Source organism: Chenopodium album, chromosome 12, assembly GCF_948465745.1.
Source record: "Chenopodium album chromosome 12, dcCheAlbu1.1, whole genome shotgun sequence".
In the NCBI taxonomy this organism is placed as follows: Eukaryota; Viridiplantae; Streptophyta; class Magnoliopsida; order Caryophyllales; family Amaranthaceae; genus Chenopodium; species Chenopodium album.
In genome coordinates, this window is record NC_137845.1 from 508,450 (window position 1) to 525,893 (window position 17,444).

The 17,444-nt window shown below is 37.9% G+C and overlaps 2 protein-coding genes and 1 pseudogene across 2 annotated transcripts; 2 read left to right on the top strand and 1 right to left on the bottom strand.

The window, feature by feature from the left end:
- Positions 1–373: 373 nt before the first annotated feature.
- Positions 374–3,506, top strand: LOC145569936 (SKP1-interacting partner 15-like). The gene is made up of 2 exons (XM_081628905.1): positions 374–1,710; positions 3,002–3,506. The coding sequence occupies exon 1, from the start codon at positions 492–494 to the stop codon at positions 1,653–1,655; it is 1,164 nt and encodes a 387-aa protein (XP_081485031.1). The 5' UTR covers positions 374–491; the 3' UTR covers positions 1,656–1,710; positions 3,002–3,506.
- A 7,272-nt stretch (positions 3,507–10,778) lies between these two features.
- LOC145572727 (SKP1-interacting partner 15 pseudogene) lies at positions 10,779–11,982 on the top strand (annotated as a pseudogene).
- Positions 11,983–12,874: 892 nt separating this feature from the next.
- On the bottom strand, positions 12,875–14,737 carry LOC145571462 (large ribosomal subunit protein P2w-like). The gene is made up of 4 exons (XM_081630501.1): positions 14,620–14,737; positions 14,445–14,534; positions 13,191–13,411; positions 12,875–13,103 (listed from the first exon to the last, which is right to left on the bottom strand). Exons 2-4 carry the CDS (start codon positions 14,530–14,532, stop codon positions 13,077–13,079), a joined length of 336 nt encoding a protein of 111 aa, XP_081486627.1. The 5' UTR covers positions 14,533–14,534; positions 14,620–14,737; the 3' UTR covers positions 12,875–13,076.
- Between the last annotated feature and the right edge of the window lie 2,707 nt (positions 14,738–17,444).

Consider the following 17,444-nt stretch of genomic DNA (forward strand, 5'->3'; position numbering starts at 1 on the left):
GTCAATCCAATGCTCGAGTTTAGTGAGGTCGGGTTAAGTCATGTCTATTTCAAAGTTGAGTAATGCCGCTATTGTACCCAATATGACAATATTCATACGAGTCAAAATTTGAATTAAATTTTACGAGTCACATCGAAACGAATAGATCGGATCAATTTTTGACAGCTTAGTACTTAACTCCCCAATCTACTCCAAATCCATGATAGATTTCCTCCGCATCAAATTAGTGAAATTACCACCCAATGTGTAACCCATTCCATTTTTGTCAATTTCATTCATACCGTTCCCTTTTTTCCAATTGGTTCATTTTTCTTTTCATTGACTAAAAAAAAAAAAAAAACTTTTCCTCCTCACCTGAGTCATACTCGAGTTAACTCGGATACACCCAGTACCCACCCATTCTCACTCCTTCTCCCCCTTCACTTTCTCTCTCCTAAGCCACAAAATTTCCGCCATTAACAACCTTCAACTTTCTCTCTCCTCCTCCATCAATGGATTCCCCCCCAATCTACCGTCTCCCTCAAGACACACTCCACATGATCTTCACCAAACTCCCTCTTCGTGACATCATAATCTGCAGATCCATCTCAAAACCCTTCAACAACCTCCTCACTTCGCCTTCCTTCTGCCACCTCATCTTCTCCCTTCACCCTCCTCTCTCTCTCCTCGCTCTCCGCCCTCCCCACCACCACACGCGCCACCGTCACCCGTCCCCTCTCTCTCCTCCGCCGCCGATTCTCCACGCCTTCGATCCTTCCTCCGATGAATGGCTCAGATTCGATCTTACTTTCCTACCCTTTACTTCTCTCTCCCCTGTGACGTCATCACTCGGTCAGATCTACCTTTGGGGTGACTCGCCCGATTCACCCGCTCGTTCGCTCGTTGTTTGTAACCCTTTGACTCGGGCTTACCGGGTCTTACCCCAACTCGGGTCGGCTTGGTCCAAACACGGGTCGGTCTTATCCGGGTCGGGTCGTCGGGTTCTTGTGCTGACTGAGCTTGCGACCTTGTATTGGTGTGATCATGATAACAACTGTAATCATGGGTTTAATAAGCAGGATAACTGGTTGAAGTTTTCGTCGAATTTGCCGTCAAAACCTCGGAGTCCCATCTTAGTTGGGAGCTCGTTGTATGCGCTTTGTGATGTGGGTTCGCCTTGGAGAAGTATCTGGAAGCTATTTAGCTGTAATTTGCCGGAATTCGAGACGACGTCGTTGGGGTGGAGTAGGGTGGAGAGGAGTGAATGGGGTGATGTGTTTGATATCTTGAAAAGACCTAGATTGGTTAAAGGGGTTGGGAGTAAGATTTTAATGGTGGGAGGGCTAAAATCGTCATTTTCATTGAATGCTTCATGTTCAACAATATTGATACTTAGGTTGGATTTGGAGAGTTTGGAGTGGGATGAAGCAGGAAGAATGTCTTTAGATATGTATAAGTGTTTTCAGGAATCGTCGAAATTTAAGGTGTTTGGAGGTGGGGATAAGGTTTGTTTCTCGGCTAAGAGAGTTGGGAAGTTGGCATTGTGGGATAATTCTGCTCAAGGGGTTTTTAGTGGTAGCGGTGGCGAGTGGCGGTGGATCGAGGGGGCGCCCGGGTATGGGGACGGGTTGTTGCGTGGGTTCGTGTTCGATGCGTGCCTTGGGGCAATGCTCTGAGTTTGTGGCTGGTTGCTTTGGTGGATTTCTATTCATTGTAAATCTGATCATAGGGGTATGTTTTAAGTTTTAGTGATTAGTTTTATTTACAGAACATGTTTATTTTGCTGTGGTTGGAATGTTGTGTGAAGTTTTGAGCATGAAATTGATTAGTTGTAGTGTAATTTTACATTGTTTTGCCTGATTATACTAGTTTTAGATTGCAATGACTATAATTGAGATAGTATTGTTAGACTCAATTGTGGATTGAACAAATAAAGAAAGTCATGTTACTTGCGTTTGTTTCCAAATTGTAGCATTAGTTTGATTGTGCTATTGCCTTCATGGCAATGTGTTGGAAATGGGATAGTTAGGTGGATGGGATTATGGGAATTACAATTCTCGTCTTTGGTTTTAGGAACTAGGATTGGAAATAAGTACGAGTAGAAATCAGGAGGCCATGTTCCCAAGTTTTCATTACCAAGAGTGGTTAGGAGCCGAGGAGTTTGTTATTGGGGTGAATTTTTGTGAGTGATAGACAGAGTTGAAACAACAATGTTGATGAAAGACATTATAGTAAATTGCTAGCACTAATTTCCAAATTATCCCCATCACAGAACTAACAATTTAGTGGTCGTTTGATCATTGTAGAAATACTCTTCATGTGTGATTTCCCGAGATGCAGAAAACTAGGATGTTGTTGGTTGACAAGAATGTAGGAGGTTGTACTTCCCACACTTGGTGAAATTTCCAATTGCTATTTCCCACTCTCATAGTCTCATTTCCATTCTTCAACCCCCAAACTCCTATTCCCATTTTCCAATAGCCTTGTTGATTATCGTAGCTTGATGTGATAATGTATTGAGCTATGACATTGAATTTATCTTATCATGAGATAGGTTTATCATTGAAAAAGAAAACTTTATGGGATTATGTATGACGATGTAGAAATTATTGGTTATAACATGGCATAATTTCACCATATATTCAGCGTACCAGTTTCATACAGCGTAAGTGAATAATGCTGCTCTTTGGAACTTCAATGTTGTGATGGAAGAACACAGACGTTAACATAGTATTCTGTATTGTGCCTGATTGATATGACTACACATTTACATCTTTGCTGTGCGTACTATCCCCCCATGATTAAGGATTCACTAGGATTTCACAACATATCCTTCAATATTTGTCTACTTCCCATCCCCTGTGCCTGTTATAATCTTGTAGAGACAGACATGTAGTGTGAGATCGTAGTCAACTGATTTAATTTCTTAAAATAATTTTGCCAATAAAAAATCTTTATTGAATTTAGTAATCTGATTAGTGATTATAATTGTGGCGGTACCAATTTCTGCACAATAATGCAGGAGGAGGAGGAGATGGACAGTACAAAAAGCCATGAGCCAGCTCGAGCCATCAGTCATTACAACCATTGATGGCGATTCATGGAAAAAGTGCAGGCTGATGAAAATAGAGACAGAGGTTTAACCTCAACTTCATAGTAAGATGCATCGCATAATGTGAAGCAGATGAAGCTGGGTCAACTTCTTTCCTGCAGATAAATTTGAGTTACTTTGTTCAAGCTGGCTGTTTTTTTTTTTTTTTTTACTTAAGAATTAAAAATTCAATAGGTCGTCATATTATCTGATGTGCATGAAATACGTGTGCACCAGTTCAGAATTTTTCTCAACAGAAACATTGAATGTAGTTTTGCATATTTCCGTGCAGTTTCAACCATAGGTTTATAAACTGTTGTATTTTTATTTTATTTTTTTCCTTAAAGAGAATGATGTAAACTTTGGTTATGAGTTAAAGCCTTGAGCTTTAGAATTGAGTTTGTGCAAGGATTGAATGGTGTTAATATTGATTTGAGTTTGTACAGGGATTGAATCAAAATTTTCATTTGGTATGTTGAGAGGTTTCCAGTGTCAATCAAAGGCCAGAAGGCATTCCAGACACAAAACGTTTTCCTTTTAGGACACAACTTTCTCGCCGACTGTTTATCCAAACCTGTTATCCGCTACCAAATTTCTGCAAATTTTCTCATACGATTGTTGTACCATAGTGGGTTTCCCGCTGGGTGGGTTTCCCGCTGCCAGTCCCAAGCCTGGATAAAGGAGGAGGGTTACGGTAGGCCAGTGACAGCCAGTATAAAACTTCGTCACATCCCATGACATGAGCCAAACAGATATTTTCGTGGGGGCGTTCCCTACTCAGCGACGCGCTGCACTTCCTAGACCCGGGTGTAGTGATAAGTATGCAAGGGTTGCTAGGTCGTCGCCCAGAAGCGACGCGCCACATTGCCCGAGTGTGGTGTCAAATGAGCAAGGGCGTGCCATTGGGGCGTTCCCTACTGAGCGACGCGCTGCACTTCCCAGACCCGGGTGCAGTGATAAGTATGTAAGGGTTGCTAGGTCGTCGCCCAGAAGCGACGCGCCATATTGCCCAATTGTGGTGTCAAATAATCAAGGACTTGGAGTTGGGATCAGGAGGGAGCGTGGGAGAAAAGAATTTAGTTTGCGGATTGGTTCTTGGAATGTGGGGTCTCTTACGGGAAAATCAGCAGAATTGGTAGAAGTAATGAAAAGACGACGCGTGAACATCATGTGCCTCCAAGAGACAAGATGGACAGGAGAAGGAGCTCGAGGCTTGGTTTTGGGGTATAAGGTATGGTATGTTGGGCAAGAAACGAGCCACAGAACAAGGAATGGTGGAGCTAGGAACGGAGTTGGTGTGGTTCTCGATGAGAGGTTGGCAAAAGAGGTGATCGAGGTCTATCGGAAGAACGATAGGTTGATAAGGCTGAAGTTGCTATGTGGCAAGGAGATTGTGAATGTTATCAGTGCTTATGCTCCCCAAGTGGGTTTAGATGCAGAAGAGAAACGACAATTTTGGGAGGACCTAGACGAGGTGGTGCAGGGTGTCCACCACTCAGAGAAGTTATATATTGGAGGGGATCTAAATGGGCACGTTGGGGCGAGCCGAGATGGCTATGAGAGTGTCCATGGAGGCTTTGGGTATGGGCAGAGGGACGCCGGTGGTGAAGCTATTATGGATTTTGCCCAATCATATGATTTAATTTTGGCTAATACTTGGTTTAAGAAGAGGGATTCACACTTGATAACTTTTCGGAATGGAGCAAATGCAACTCAAATAGACTTCCTGCTCACAAGGAGCATAGATAGACAAAGTTGCATAAACTGTAAGGTTATCCCAGGGGAGAGTGTGGTCACCCAACACCGGCTATTGGTAATGACTATTCGTCTGAAAGAGAAGGCGAAGAAAAAAGTTAGACAAGAAGAACCAAGGATAAGATGGTGGACCCTAAGGGATGCAAAAGCTAAGGTTTTTACAGAAAAGGTAATTGAAGAAGCGGATTGGGATGGAGAGGTGGATCCGGACATGACCTGGTTACGAATGAAGAACTGTTTCCTAAGAGTGGCCAAAGAGGTCTTAGGGGAAGTAAGGGGAAGAACTTCGGTACAGAGAGATACTTCGTGGTGGAATGAAGAGGTGAAAGCAGTAATTAAGCAAAAAAGGGAATGCTATCAAGCCTTAGGAAAATGTAGGAGTGATGAAACCTTTGCAGCGTATAAGGAGGCTAAGAGTAAGGCAAAGGCAGCTGTTCGCCAAGCAAAAGAAAAGGCATATCAGGAGGTTTATGAAAAGCTTGATTCCAAGGAGGGAGAAAGGATCATTTATAAGATGGCAAAGAGAAGACAAGAGGCAAGGAAGGATATTGGCATGGTGAAGTGTGTCAAAGATAAGAACCAAATGGTCCTAGTGCAAGAGGAGGGCATCAAGGACAGGTGGAAGGGGTACTTCGATGAATTATTTAATGGAAGTAATGGAGTTGTGATAGGAGATACCTCTATGAGTGATGAAGAAATCAACATGGAGTATGTGCGAAGGATTAGGAGAGTAGAGGTGGAGATTGCACTGAGGAAGATGAAACCTAAGAAGGCGGTTGGCCCTGATGGGGTACCGATAGAGGTGTGGAGGTGTTTGGGTAAGATTGGTATTGATTGGTTAACAAACCTTTTCAACAAGATATGGACGGCTACAAGGATCCCACAAGATTGGAGGAAGAGCACCTTGGTCCCGGTTTATAAAAACAAAGGAGACGCTCAAGATTGTTCTAACTATCGAGGAATTAAGCTTATGAGCCATACTATGAAGTTGTGGGAAAGGGTGATTGAACAAAGGTTGAGGGCATGCACAAGCATTTCAGATAACCAATTTGGTTTTATGCCTGGGAGATCTACTATGGAGGCAATCCATTTGATAAGACAAATGATGGAGTTTTATAGGGTAAAGAAGAAAGATCTTCATATGGTCTTTATTGATTTAGAGAAGGCATATGACAAGGTGCCAAGAGAGATACTTTGGTGGGCAATGTTGAAGAAAGGTATCCCACGAAGGTATGTAGACCTAGTTAAGGATATGTATCGGGATGTGTCAACAAATGTGAGGACATGCGGAGGGTTGACAAAAGATTTCCCTATTACAATCGGATTGCATCAAGGGTCTGCATTAAGCCCTTTTCTTTTTGCAACGGTTCTAGACGAATTAACTAGACCAATTCAAGATGAGGTTCCATGGTGTATGCTGTTCGCAGATGATATCGTTTTGGTGGATGAGACTAAGGATGGGGTTAATGTCAAGTTGGAGCAATGGAGGCAAAGGTTGGAATCTAGAGGGTTTAAGCTAAGTCGGAGTAAGACTGAATATTTGGTATGTCGTTTTGGCACTCAGAGGGGGACAAGCAATGAAGTGGTGAGTTTGGATGGAAAGGATTTGACCATGAGTGAATGTTTTAAGTACCTAGGGTCGATCATCCAGAAGAATGGTGACATTGATCAAGACGTGACCCACAGGATTAAGTCAGGGTGGCTTAAATGGAGAGCGGCCACGGGAGTGCTATGCGACCGCAGCATTCCCTTAAAGTTGAAGGGAAAATTCTACAGGACTGCCATAAGACCAGTGTTGCTCTATGGTACAGAATGTTGGGCTTCTAAGAAAGAGCATATTAAAAAGATGGAGGTTACGGAAATGCGCATGTTAAGGTGGATGTGTGGAAACACTTTAAGAGATAGAATCAGAAATGAGGTTATTCGCAAGAAAGTAGGTGTGGCGGGCATTGTAGATAAATTAAGGGAAAATCGTCTGCGTTGGTTTGGACATGTAAGACGGAGACCCGAGGGTGCACCGGTGCGAAGAGTGGAAGAGTGGGACCATGGAGGGATTAAACGAGGAAGAGGGAGACCAAAGATGACTTGGTTGGAAGGAGTGAGGAAGGATATGAAGTGCATGGATTTACGTGAGGATGAAGTTTTGGATCGTAAGGGATGGAGGAGAAAGATTTATGTTGATGACTACACGGAATAATCAAATTTGGTTCATGTTAGCCGACCCCACTTTTGGGATTAAGGCTTTGATTGATTGATTGATTGATTGATTGATTGTTGTACCATAGTGTTTACCCTAGAAAGAAAACGTCATACATGTAATACTTTAATCATATTTTTATGTCTCTATCTTTCATAAGAGTTATCAATACTAAAGGTCTACGAAACACTTTTCGTTGCGTGTTTGTTGTTTTAGTTGAGTATGGATGAATGGATGTGCTTTAGGCTGAAGGTCAGCATATCCCCTCTCCTCTATGATTGGAGTAAGGTACTAAGGTTGCATTCATCTACATCTTTCTTTAGATACCTCTACCATCAGTGGGAGTCTCTTTTAAGACATTAAATAGTAATGTTATGTTGATGTTACATTCCTAGTTACTATACTTTTGCTTTCAACAACTGTTCTTAAAACTCAACATTTTTGACAATAAAATGACTAAACTAAATGACAAACACTGAATTTTCTAGTTGACAACAAACACCAATCAAAGTTGACAAATAATATTAATCCAAGTTGACATGATTAGACAATTTTCGAATACTGCAAATATTAACATAGCACATAACAATTACTCGACGACTTCTATTAAATCCATAATTACCTCTAAATTTATACTAAAGATCTGTTCTCTTCAGCTTAATTTCAGTTTAGTTCAGTTTTTAATTTCCTTCTCTCATAAACAGTTCAGTTCAGTTCAGTATATCAGAACAAAACCTAAGTAGTTATCGTATTTTTCCACGGTATTTCTAAAACGCCCTCGGAAATACCTGCTAAAATGACGAAACTACCCCTGAGACCTCATTAACCATAGTCACGCAGCTATCACATATCCACATAATATGATAACAACCCATGACAGTTGAAGCAGAGGTAGCACTAGCAGTAACTAAAACTCAGAGTCCCAAACAGTAGTGGACACTGCAGTTAAGGTAGAGTTTTAATCACACAGTCGTCAGTTCTGTTGCATCACAGTCAAAATGTGCGCAGTTTCCAGAACTAACTCCAGTTTCCTATTCTAAATGAGCTGTGATACATTAACGTGTCACCAATCCTCTGCATTTAGAAACTCTCATACCCACCTATTTCGGCTGCCGTCCGTGCTCTATATTCAAGTCCATATTATAAATTCGAAAAAAAAAAAAAAAAAAAACCATTTTTATTTTTTTATACTTTACTAATGAAAATAAAATAAAAGAGCATAAATTTGGTGGTCCATTAAATCCATTAGCAAGCAACCAAAAAATAAGTACCCCACTTAATAAATAAAAGCTGGAAGTATAAATATGGTATTTTTATAATATATAATATAGTATAAAGTTGGCAAATGTCATGTAGAATGCAATGTATGTGCCTAAAATTGAAGGGTAACGCAAAGTTTTGGCTTCTAACAAACGACAAAGAGCGAGGTCTTTATACATGAAAAATGTAGATGCCAATAATTATTAAGATGCCAAAAGAATTTGTAAAGATTTTTGCAACAAACAATTTCTAAGAAATTTCCCTCATTAGCAAGTATATAGTCCTAGATTGGTTGGTCGTCGAGATATTGGAGGGTAATTCAACTTGGATATTGAAGGGACATGGTACCTTTGGTCCACAGCAAAGATATAGTGATGATTTACTCGTGGTTTTTATGAGGAGCACTACAATGATGTACGCGTAACTATCAAATTTAATGTACTTAAAGTGATGAGGAAGTTTCGGAAGTACGTGTATTCGTGTAGCAATCACTGGTTTTAAGTTGGTCCGACGGTGGAGTTGGGACTAGATGATTTTGAGATTTCAAGTTTGACATCATAAAATTCTTTTTAGGAATTTTCGGTAATTCTATCGGAAAAGGTGGCTCAAATCTTGCAAATTTTATGTGATTCGTTTCATAAGATATTGTTGACAAACATGTGTGATCAAATCAAAAAAATAAAGACGAAGGGAGTACAAACTCTGTATTAAACTAATTGTATTTGTATGTAAATAATCATTTTAATTATGACTTCGTTTTTTTTTTTGGGGTAAAAAAAAATTATGTAAAAAACTAGTGATACAAAAGTGGTAAAAATAAAATTACCTCAAAGTGACAACAAAACTGAGACAAACAATAGAAGGAAAAAGACAGGTGAGTTAATGGGTCCTTGATGAACAATATGGGTTGAGTACGGTTTTGTATTTTAGCTAACAAGTTGTCGACAACTTTAAAACATCATCATTTTTATGGATTCTGGAATCTGGATCAAGATATCTCAACCAAACATGGGTACAAATGGGGTGTTCAAATCCGGGTACCCGGGTTTTCGGGTACCCGAAAACCCGGGTACCCGGAGTTTCGGGTAGTTGGTAATTCGTCCCATGTCCCGACCCGAATATCTCGGGTACCCAAATTATTCGGGTCGGGACAGGGTACCCGGATTTTCTCATTCTCTAATCGGCATTCCCTCATTCTCAAAAAGCTCAAACATTCAAATACCAAAAAAAGCAGGCATACAAGCATAATATAATCATAAACATCACCAATTAAAAATCTAAGAATGAATCAAATAACTTCAATCAAACAAATACTTTGTAAATTAATAATCTTTTGATAAAATTCAATTACAAGAATAAGAGAACAACTTAGCAAAGGAAAATCAAAATTCTTCGAACACCCATTTCTAGCAAAGGAAAATCGAAGACGACGAGTCGACGACAGCCACTCTCCTCACCGGAACTCGGTCGAGACCGCCGCCATCAATCCATCATCAGCAACACAAACCTTTCGAAGCAGAGGAAGAGAGGGAAAACTCTCGCAACGAGAGAGGAAGAAAGAGAGGCACGAGCCACGAAGTAGAGAGGAGATCCGAGTGCGGATCGGAATAGCTTCAATCCGAGGAAGAGGAAAAAAGAGGAAGAGGAAGAGGAAGAGGAAGAGAGAGAAAAGAAGAGAGAAAGCGGCAGAGGGGATTTTGAGATATGAGAAGTTGAGAATCCTAATGGAGTAATGGGCTGGGCTTAAGTTTGAAGAGGTTTTTTTTTTTTAATATTAATTTATTTTCGGGAAATTCGGGTATCCGGGATTTAAAAAATGCGGCCCGTGTCCTGAGCCAGATAACATGTAATTTTCCCGGGTCGGGTACCCGTCCCGGAAAAACATATTTTTTTCCCAAATTTTTCATCGGGTATTTACCGGGTCATCGAAAATCGGGTCGGATTTTTTTGAACACCTCTAAGTACAATTCGTACAAGGATCCTACTACTCGTTTCATCCATTCATACTGGGCTTATTGGGCCTTGAGTATTGCTGAAATATATGCCTTACACCCTTACCCATTTTTGTTGTTTAGAAACCTCAAAACATTATACTTCCTATAACACTAATATAGACGGATTTTGATTTATAATTCGAATATTACTTCATGAGATCCTGAAACTTTACTACGAGCTTTGATATCATTAGGCTACAGAGTAGGAGACTTTCTTATAATTCATTAAATTTACTCCATACTGGTAAAAAGTTGTTTTCAAACTAATTAATTTGACTTATTTTAGAATAGTATGCCTTTTGCATGACAAAATCGAATGTTGGGCGATGTAATTAATGTTTAACTAAGTTTGAGATCTTACTATTATTTAACTTAATATGTTGCTTGCACGTCTTTGATGAAAAGAACTTCACTGCTTGACCATGTCTCCTCTCCAAACCCAACTATCTTCAACCATTATAGAGTTTATGAATAACCTTTTGAAACTCTCTTCTTTTCTAGCATGGAATCCACACCAATGTACCGCCTTCCACAAGACATTCTATGCATGATCTTCATCAAACTTCCACTTCGCCAAACCATCATTTGCAGGTTAATATCCAAACTTTTCCACCACCTCCTCACTTCTCCTCACTTCCTCAACCTCATCTCCAACCTTCCCTTCCCTCTCCTCGCTCTCCGTCCTCCTCTCCACGACAAGTACTACCGCCTCGTACCCCCGCCTCGTGTCTCCCTTCTCCACGCCTTTGATCACTCCTCTAACCAATGGCTCAAGTTTGACCTTACCTTCCTTTCCTTCACCTCTCTTTTCCTTGTCACTTCTTCACCGGGGTGTACCTACCTTTGGGGTGAGTCCCCTGACTCATCCTCTCGATCACTTGTTGTATGCAACCCCTTGACTCGGGCTTACCGAGTCCTCCCCAAGCTCGGGCCTGCATGGTCAAAAAAGGGGTCAGTCTTAGCCGGTTCAGGTGGTAGAGTCTTTTTGTTCACTTTATTGGCCACCTTATATAGGGACAATCACAACGAAAATTGGCTCAAGTTTTCGACGAATTTAAGGTGTTCGTTAATTGCAAGAGATTTAAAGCCTCGAAGAAGCATTTTCATTGGGAACTCTGTGTATGCATTGTGTTGGCGTCATTTGGAGTCGCCTTTTAGTGATATAATCACCTGTAAGCTGCCCGAAAATAAATCAACGTTTTTGGTGTGGAGTTTGGTAAAGAAGAAAGAATGGGGGGTTGGGATTGATATTTTGCGATTTCCCAAATTATTACTGGGGTTGGGAACAAGATTTTAACGGTGGGAGCAGAAAAGAAAACAATGTTAAGAAACGATTATGCTCACTTAGCAATCAATCAATTACATAATACTAAAAGCGAATCTGACATGACACTTGTCATGTTCTGATTAAAAATTTTCCCGCCACTTTTTTCTTTCCTTTTTTTTTTTTTTTCTTTTTGTACAAAATCTTCATTAATATCAATTTATATAATATATAATATTTGACCTTCAATTTGGCATTCATATTTGTAATATATTCTATATGCATATTTTTTTATAATTTTTTATAATAGGTATTTTTCTATAATAAACAAACATATAAGGTAATATATTAAATTAGAATAATGTACTAATCCCGTACTTCGTATCATTCTACAATTTATTTTTTCCTTGAAAGTTTTTTTTTTTGCTCCAACCAGGATTAGACACTTTAGCTTTTACTATAATTTTTTTGATTTATTCATAATAATAACGCTACAATTCAATAACTATAAACATAAATATAAAACAAAAAAAAGGCCTTAATTATTAATTGTCATAAAAGTTAAGTCAATTAAATTTGTATAAAATATTTTTCCGGTTATAGTATACTATAAAATATTATGCCGGTCAAAACATGCCAACAAAATAGGGAAATATGGGGTATATAATTACATTGCACGGGTTATAATTAACATAAATTTTATTCTCATATAAAACAATATAATCATTAAATTTGAGTGTTTTTTTTTTAATGTTCAATAATCAATAACTTTTGATTCAAGTTAATTTTTTTTTGAAGAGAAATTCAAGTATTTGTTTTAATTTTTTTTTATATATACAAATATATTAATGTTATAGTAACATTGTAATTCATAATTTGATTAAGTAAAACCGTGCATTGCACGGGACCTTAAACTAGTATTAATACTAAGGCTAGATTTGGAGAGCTTGGAGCTTGGGTGGAACTTACATTCATCCTTTAAAATTGCTAAGAGTAGTGGCTTAGGTTGCTACAGATAGAAAGACTGTAAGTTTATGCATTACCCAAACATTTCAAGGAAAGCCTATTACGTACAACCGGGGTCATTTGCTCGTTTAATCATACGAGTATACAGTACACCCAGGTATATATATATATAAATAACAAATTCTACATTTCAAGATAGACATTATTCGAGATTCTCGAATATTTAACAGATTGTGCATGTATTCGCAGTTCTATTTTAACTTTTGAATAAAAAACTGAGTATTTGAGACAAAAAAATTAAAAAATAGATGCAATCAAGCAAAAGCCATAAGCTGTGCCTTTAATAATCAGGTATGAATGCCAAAGGATGCCAAAAGTATAATATATATTGGATGATTACCACTTACCACATAATCCAACATAACTAATAGTCTTGCCAATCCCTCAATACATTAGCTAAAAGAAACGTAAATCTCCAAGAAAAAACTAAAAACATCTCCAAATAGCAAAACAAAACTTGAGCTACATTTAAAAGACGACGACTTCATGTAAAGCTCGGCTTCTTCCAACTTAATCAAAGAGACTGAAACCCATGTCCTGCATTAAAGATATGTAGAGTTAGCAAAGTGCGACATCAAATTTTCAGCATTTTTAATTTGACCAAATTGATATAGCTGTTCTTACATCATCAGATTCTTCTTTCTCTTCAACCTTCTTCTCCTCCTTAGGAGCCTCAGCGGCAGCGGCAGCACCACCAGCGGGAGCGGCTGATACTGCAACTGCACCTCCACCAGCTGGGACAGATGCAAGCTTTTCTCTTCCTGCAGCGACTAGTTCTGTGATGTCTTTGCCAGACACTTGGTCAAAGAACAATTGAAGCCTGTCCTCATCAGCTTCAACACCCACTGCAATTAAACAAATACACAGTTAAGAGTTACTGCATACAGTCATAGACAACCAAGCTCCGCTCTTCCAAGGAAACAAAAGCATAGGAACATAAACCTTAGCCTATTCATTAATCATTATAAACTTCCTTCACTTCTACATTGATAATGCAATAATTTATTAGAAAAATTCAGCTCATATAGACTTCTCGTATGACTGTTGGTAACATTGCCACACCAACCCAACTTTACATGTAACCAACTCAAATCAAGGTATTACTAATTTTACTATGAACCAAGCTAGGGAGGCAACCTAAATCATGTAGTCACCATACTCCTAACGGGTGGAAAAAGCCGACTGTCATAAATTTGTGAAATATTTTACATCCCTAAAAAATAAACTTACTGCGCAAAATCAGACACGTGTATTCATTCAAGTACAAAATCCCTAAGGAATAAGGTGATGTTAAACAGATAGCATTGAACAAAACAGTAAAATAAAGAAGACCAAATGTTAAATCACAAAGATAATGGAAAAATGCACATTGATATCTTAAGCAATAGAGAGGATAAAAAACAAGAATTGCAGCCATGCCCGTGCCAAACGGAGCACAGTGCAAGCCTAAAGTGCACTGTGCTAATTGCAGTACCAGTCTACACTTAAGTAAATATCATACCAGAGGTGCAATATGATCAGTACAACCAATCGTACATACAATCGAAATTCAAAATTGTACACAAGAGTACATACATGTATGCAAACGGTGTATATTAACAAACCGTCGAGCATTCAACACAATCTAACAAACCAAACCCTTCACAATTCTCCAGCAATTAACTCAATAGTAATCTTATTGTAATTTCAAGTAAATACAGTATGAATCTGCAATTAATTAAACAGAAAAACAACATATTATTATATAGTTACGAACATGAAACCTAATTTTCGCAGAAAAATTAGCACAACAACCTTACAAATCAATAATTTTTCACACATTATCAAATCAAGTTTGGATTATCATGCAATTAACTTTAAAAAAGTTCGACAAATTACCTGATGCAAGAATACTTTTAACATCAGCCTGAGTAGGGTTAGCTTTACCGCCCAAAGCAGCCAACAAGTAAGCGGCGACGATCTTCATGACTGCGACACAAATCATACAAATTCAATTCACCAAACAAATTCAGAAGAACAAGTTAATTTGCAGAACAAAGATAAAGAAAAATACCTGGAGTTGGGTTTTAGGGTTCGAGAAAGTGGGAAGAAAGAAGGAGAGAGTTTGCAGAAGTTCGGCGATTGTAATCAGAAAAAGAAAAGGGTTTGGAGGCGAAAGAGGGCTTAAATATATTTCTAGGGTTTAATGTTGTAGATGTTTTAGGATTCTATCCTGGCCGTTCATTTTTGTTTTTCCAATAATACCCCTGTGTGTTGGGTCTTGTTACTGCTTAACCCTTTAGGGTTTGTTATGTCATTTTGCTGTTCTTGGGTTTTTTATTTTTGGATTGGGCTAGCCCATTACTGTGCTACCATAATTTATTTAGAGTAACAGATGCTAAAAGCCCAACCATAAATTTGTACAATATCAAAAAATCAAGATCAACAATATTTTTGTCTAGTTTTCTTTAGAATTTTTATGGACTGTTTGGTTTGTATGGGGTAAACGGAATAGAATGAACAAAGAGGAAAAAAAAGAATGAAATGAAAAACCCTAAAACTTACTATGTTGTGTGTTTTAAAACATAAAGGGAACCAACCACCTTCTCTGGCCACCACATCGCCCCCAATTATCTTCCTCTTTCCCACCTTCTCTGACTACCACCTAGCCACCCCACCACTCGCCACTCATCCCCACCCTTCACCGGCCATCCCCTTCTCGATACCATTTCCCCAACCAAATGACGCTAGGGTGGAAGGATGGCCAGCCATCCATTTTTCGGGGAGAGGGGAGGGTTATTTTAGGTTTTTATAGGGCTGAGAAAATGGTATTGAGGGAAGGAGGGAGGGGATGGCCGACAAGGGGTGGGGGAGGAACAACGAAGGGTAATAGTACAATTTTCACTACAAAACCTTCATTTTGTATTGTGTTGCAATTATTGTGACATTTTCCTTTCAGGAAAGTGTTGTAATTATAAAGAAACGATAGAAGTATTTATTATATTAATGTGAATAAATGGCATAAAAATGCAATGGCTAAGTTGGTTTTTACATAAACGTATACACACTTAATAGGTAGTATGTTCAATTTCTATCATTTATTTTGGCCTTTTATATTTTCATGCAATTCTTGTACTAAACTTATAAGGTATGACCTATCAAATGAAAAAAAATCCCAGCTTCGTCTTTAGTTACGAGTTATTAATAACTGTAGTAAAATGTTTGTTGTACTTGTTTTTAGGACTTGTTCTTTTCAGCATAATTTTAGTTCAGTTAAGTTCCTTCTTTCATAGACAACTCAGTTCAGTTCAGTAAATCAGAACAGACCCTTAGTTGTTACATACTTTATCACCAACGTGCCGATTTATTGTACCGTTTATACTTTAGCCTTTGTTTGGTTCTAATAGGCAGCATTTTTGATAAAATAAAATGGTTAATAACTAAGCGTAATTTTATTCCAACAATACTTTGTTAGCCATTAATGACTCGCATTACTAGAGGTCGGTTTCAAAAAAATGATAGCATCTCCTATCAAACTATTTTTTATTTTATCAAATACCCTATATATCTATACAATAAAATAACAATTAATAACCAAATAACACTGTAATCCCCCGTATTTATAAATATATTATAAATGAATTTTTATTTTATTTATAATACTTATATGTGTTTTTCCGGGATTTAAGTTTTAAAGTTCTAAATTATTCTTGGGTTGATTATTGATTTTGTTCTAAAATGATTTTTAATTGTCCATTCTACAATTTATGCCATACTTATTAAACAAAGCTAGCCCATTTCATTTACCTATTTGGCCCATTAATTTTATGAGCCCAATCTTAAAACTAACCTTACACCACTCTCTCTCCTATAAATACCCCATACATCCCCAAATTTTTCCCCACACAAAAGGTTAGTCTTATTTTTTCCTCTTCTTTATTTTCTTTATTTTATTTTTCCTTTATTTTTTTTTTCTTTTCTTTTTCCTTTTCTTTTCTTTTTCTTTTCTTTTTCCTTCTTTCCCTTTCCTCCTCCTTTACGTGAGAAACCCCTCACTACTCACCACCATTGCTGCCACCCCCAACTGCCACCTGCTGCTGCCACACCGCCGCCGGCGACCCACCGGCGACCCACCAGCGGCCCACCATGGCTGCCCTTTCCTCCTCCTCTTATTTTTGCTCTACTATCTTGTTTATTATTAAATTGTTTTGGGTTTTGATTTTGTAGTATAAAGATTATATTTTTAGTATCAAATTCATGTTTTTGATAGCTTAAACTTATAAATTTCAGATTTTAATTATGTTATAATTTTCAGATTTTATAATTTATAAACCTAGGGTTTTAATTTAATCAAATTGGGATTTTAGGGTTCTAATGAGCAATTAATTTGGGGCTTTTGTTCCTATTGGATTTCTAATGCATAATTAAGCATAAAAACATGTTTTTGATAAAGTTTTAAGGACTTTTAATCTAATTTATATTGCTGGAATTTTGGTTAAGTATTAATTTATTATTGTTGGGTGTTTTCTAGGAAGTGATTTTTCTCTAGGAGACTTTTAAGTAATTAAAAGTGGCGCAAAGAATTGTTTATACGAGGTACGTACATGTCTACTTCGTTGTAAGTAGTATCATGTTTAGGTACCAAAAGGAAAGAACTTAGTTTCATGATTAGAGAACATTTGGATGGAAATTATTTGGTTATATATTTAATTAATTCATGTATTTATGTTATGAGGCATGTTTTGGTGAATTAATTATTTTTGTATGGAATTATGGATGCAAGTATGTTGAATTATATTGGATTAATTGTTTGTATAGAATATTGATACAAACATATTTTATTGGATTGGTTTGTTAACCACATTTGGATTATTAAAGGATTGGAATTGAATGGTTTAA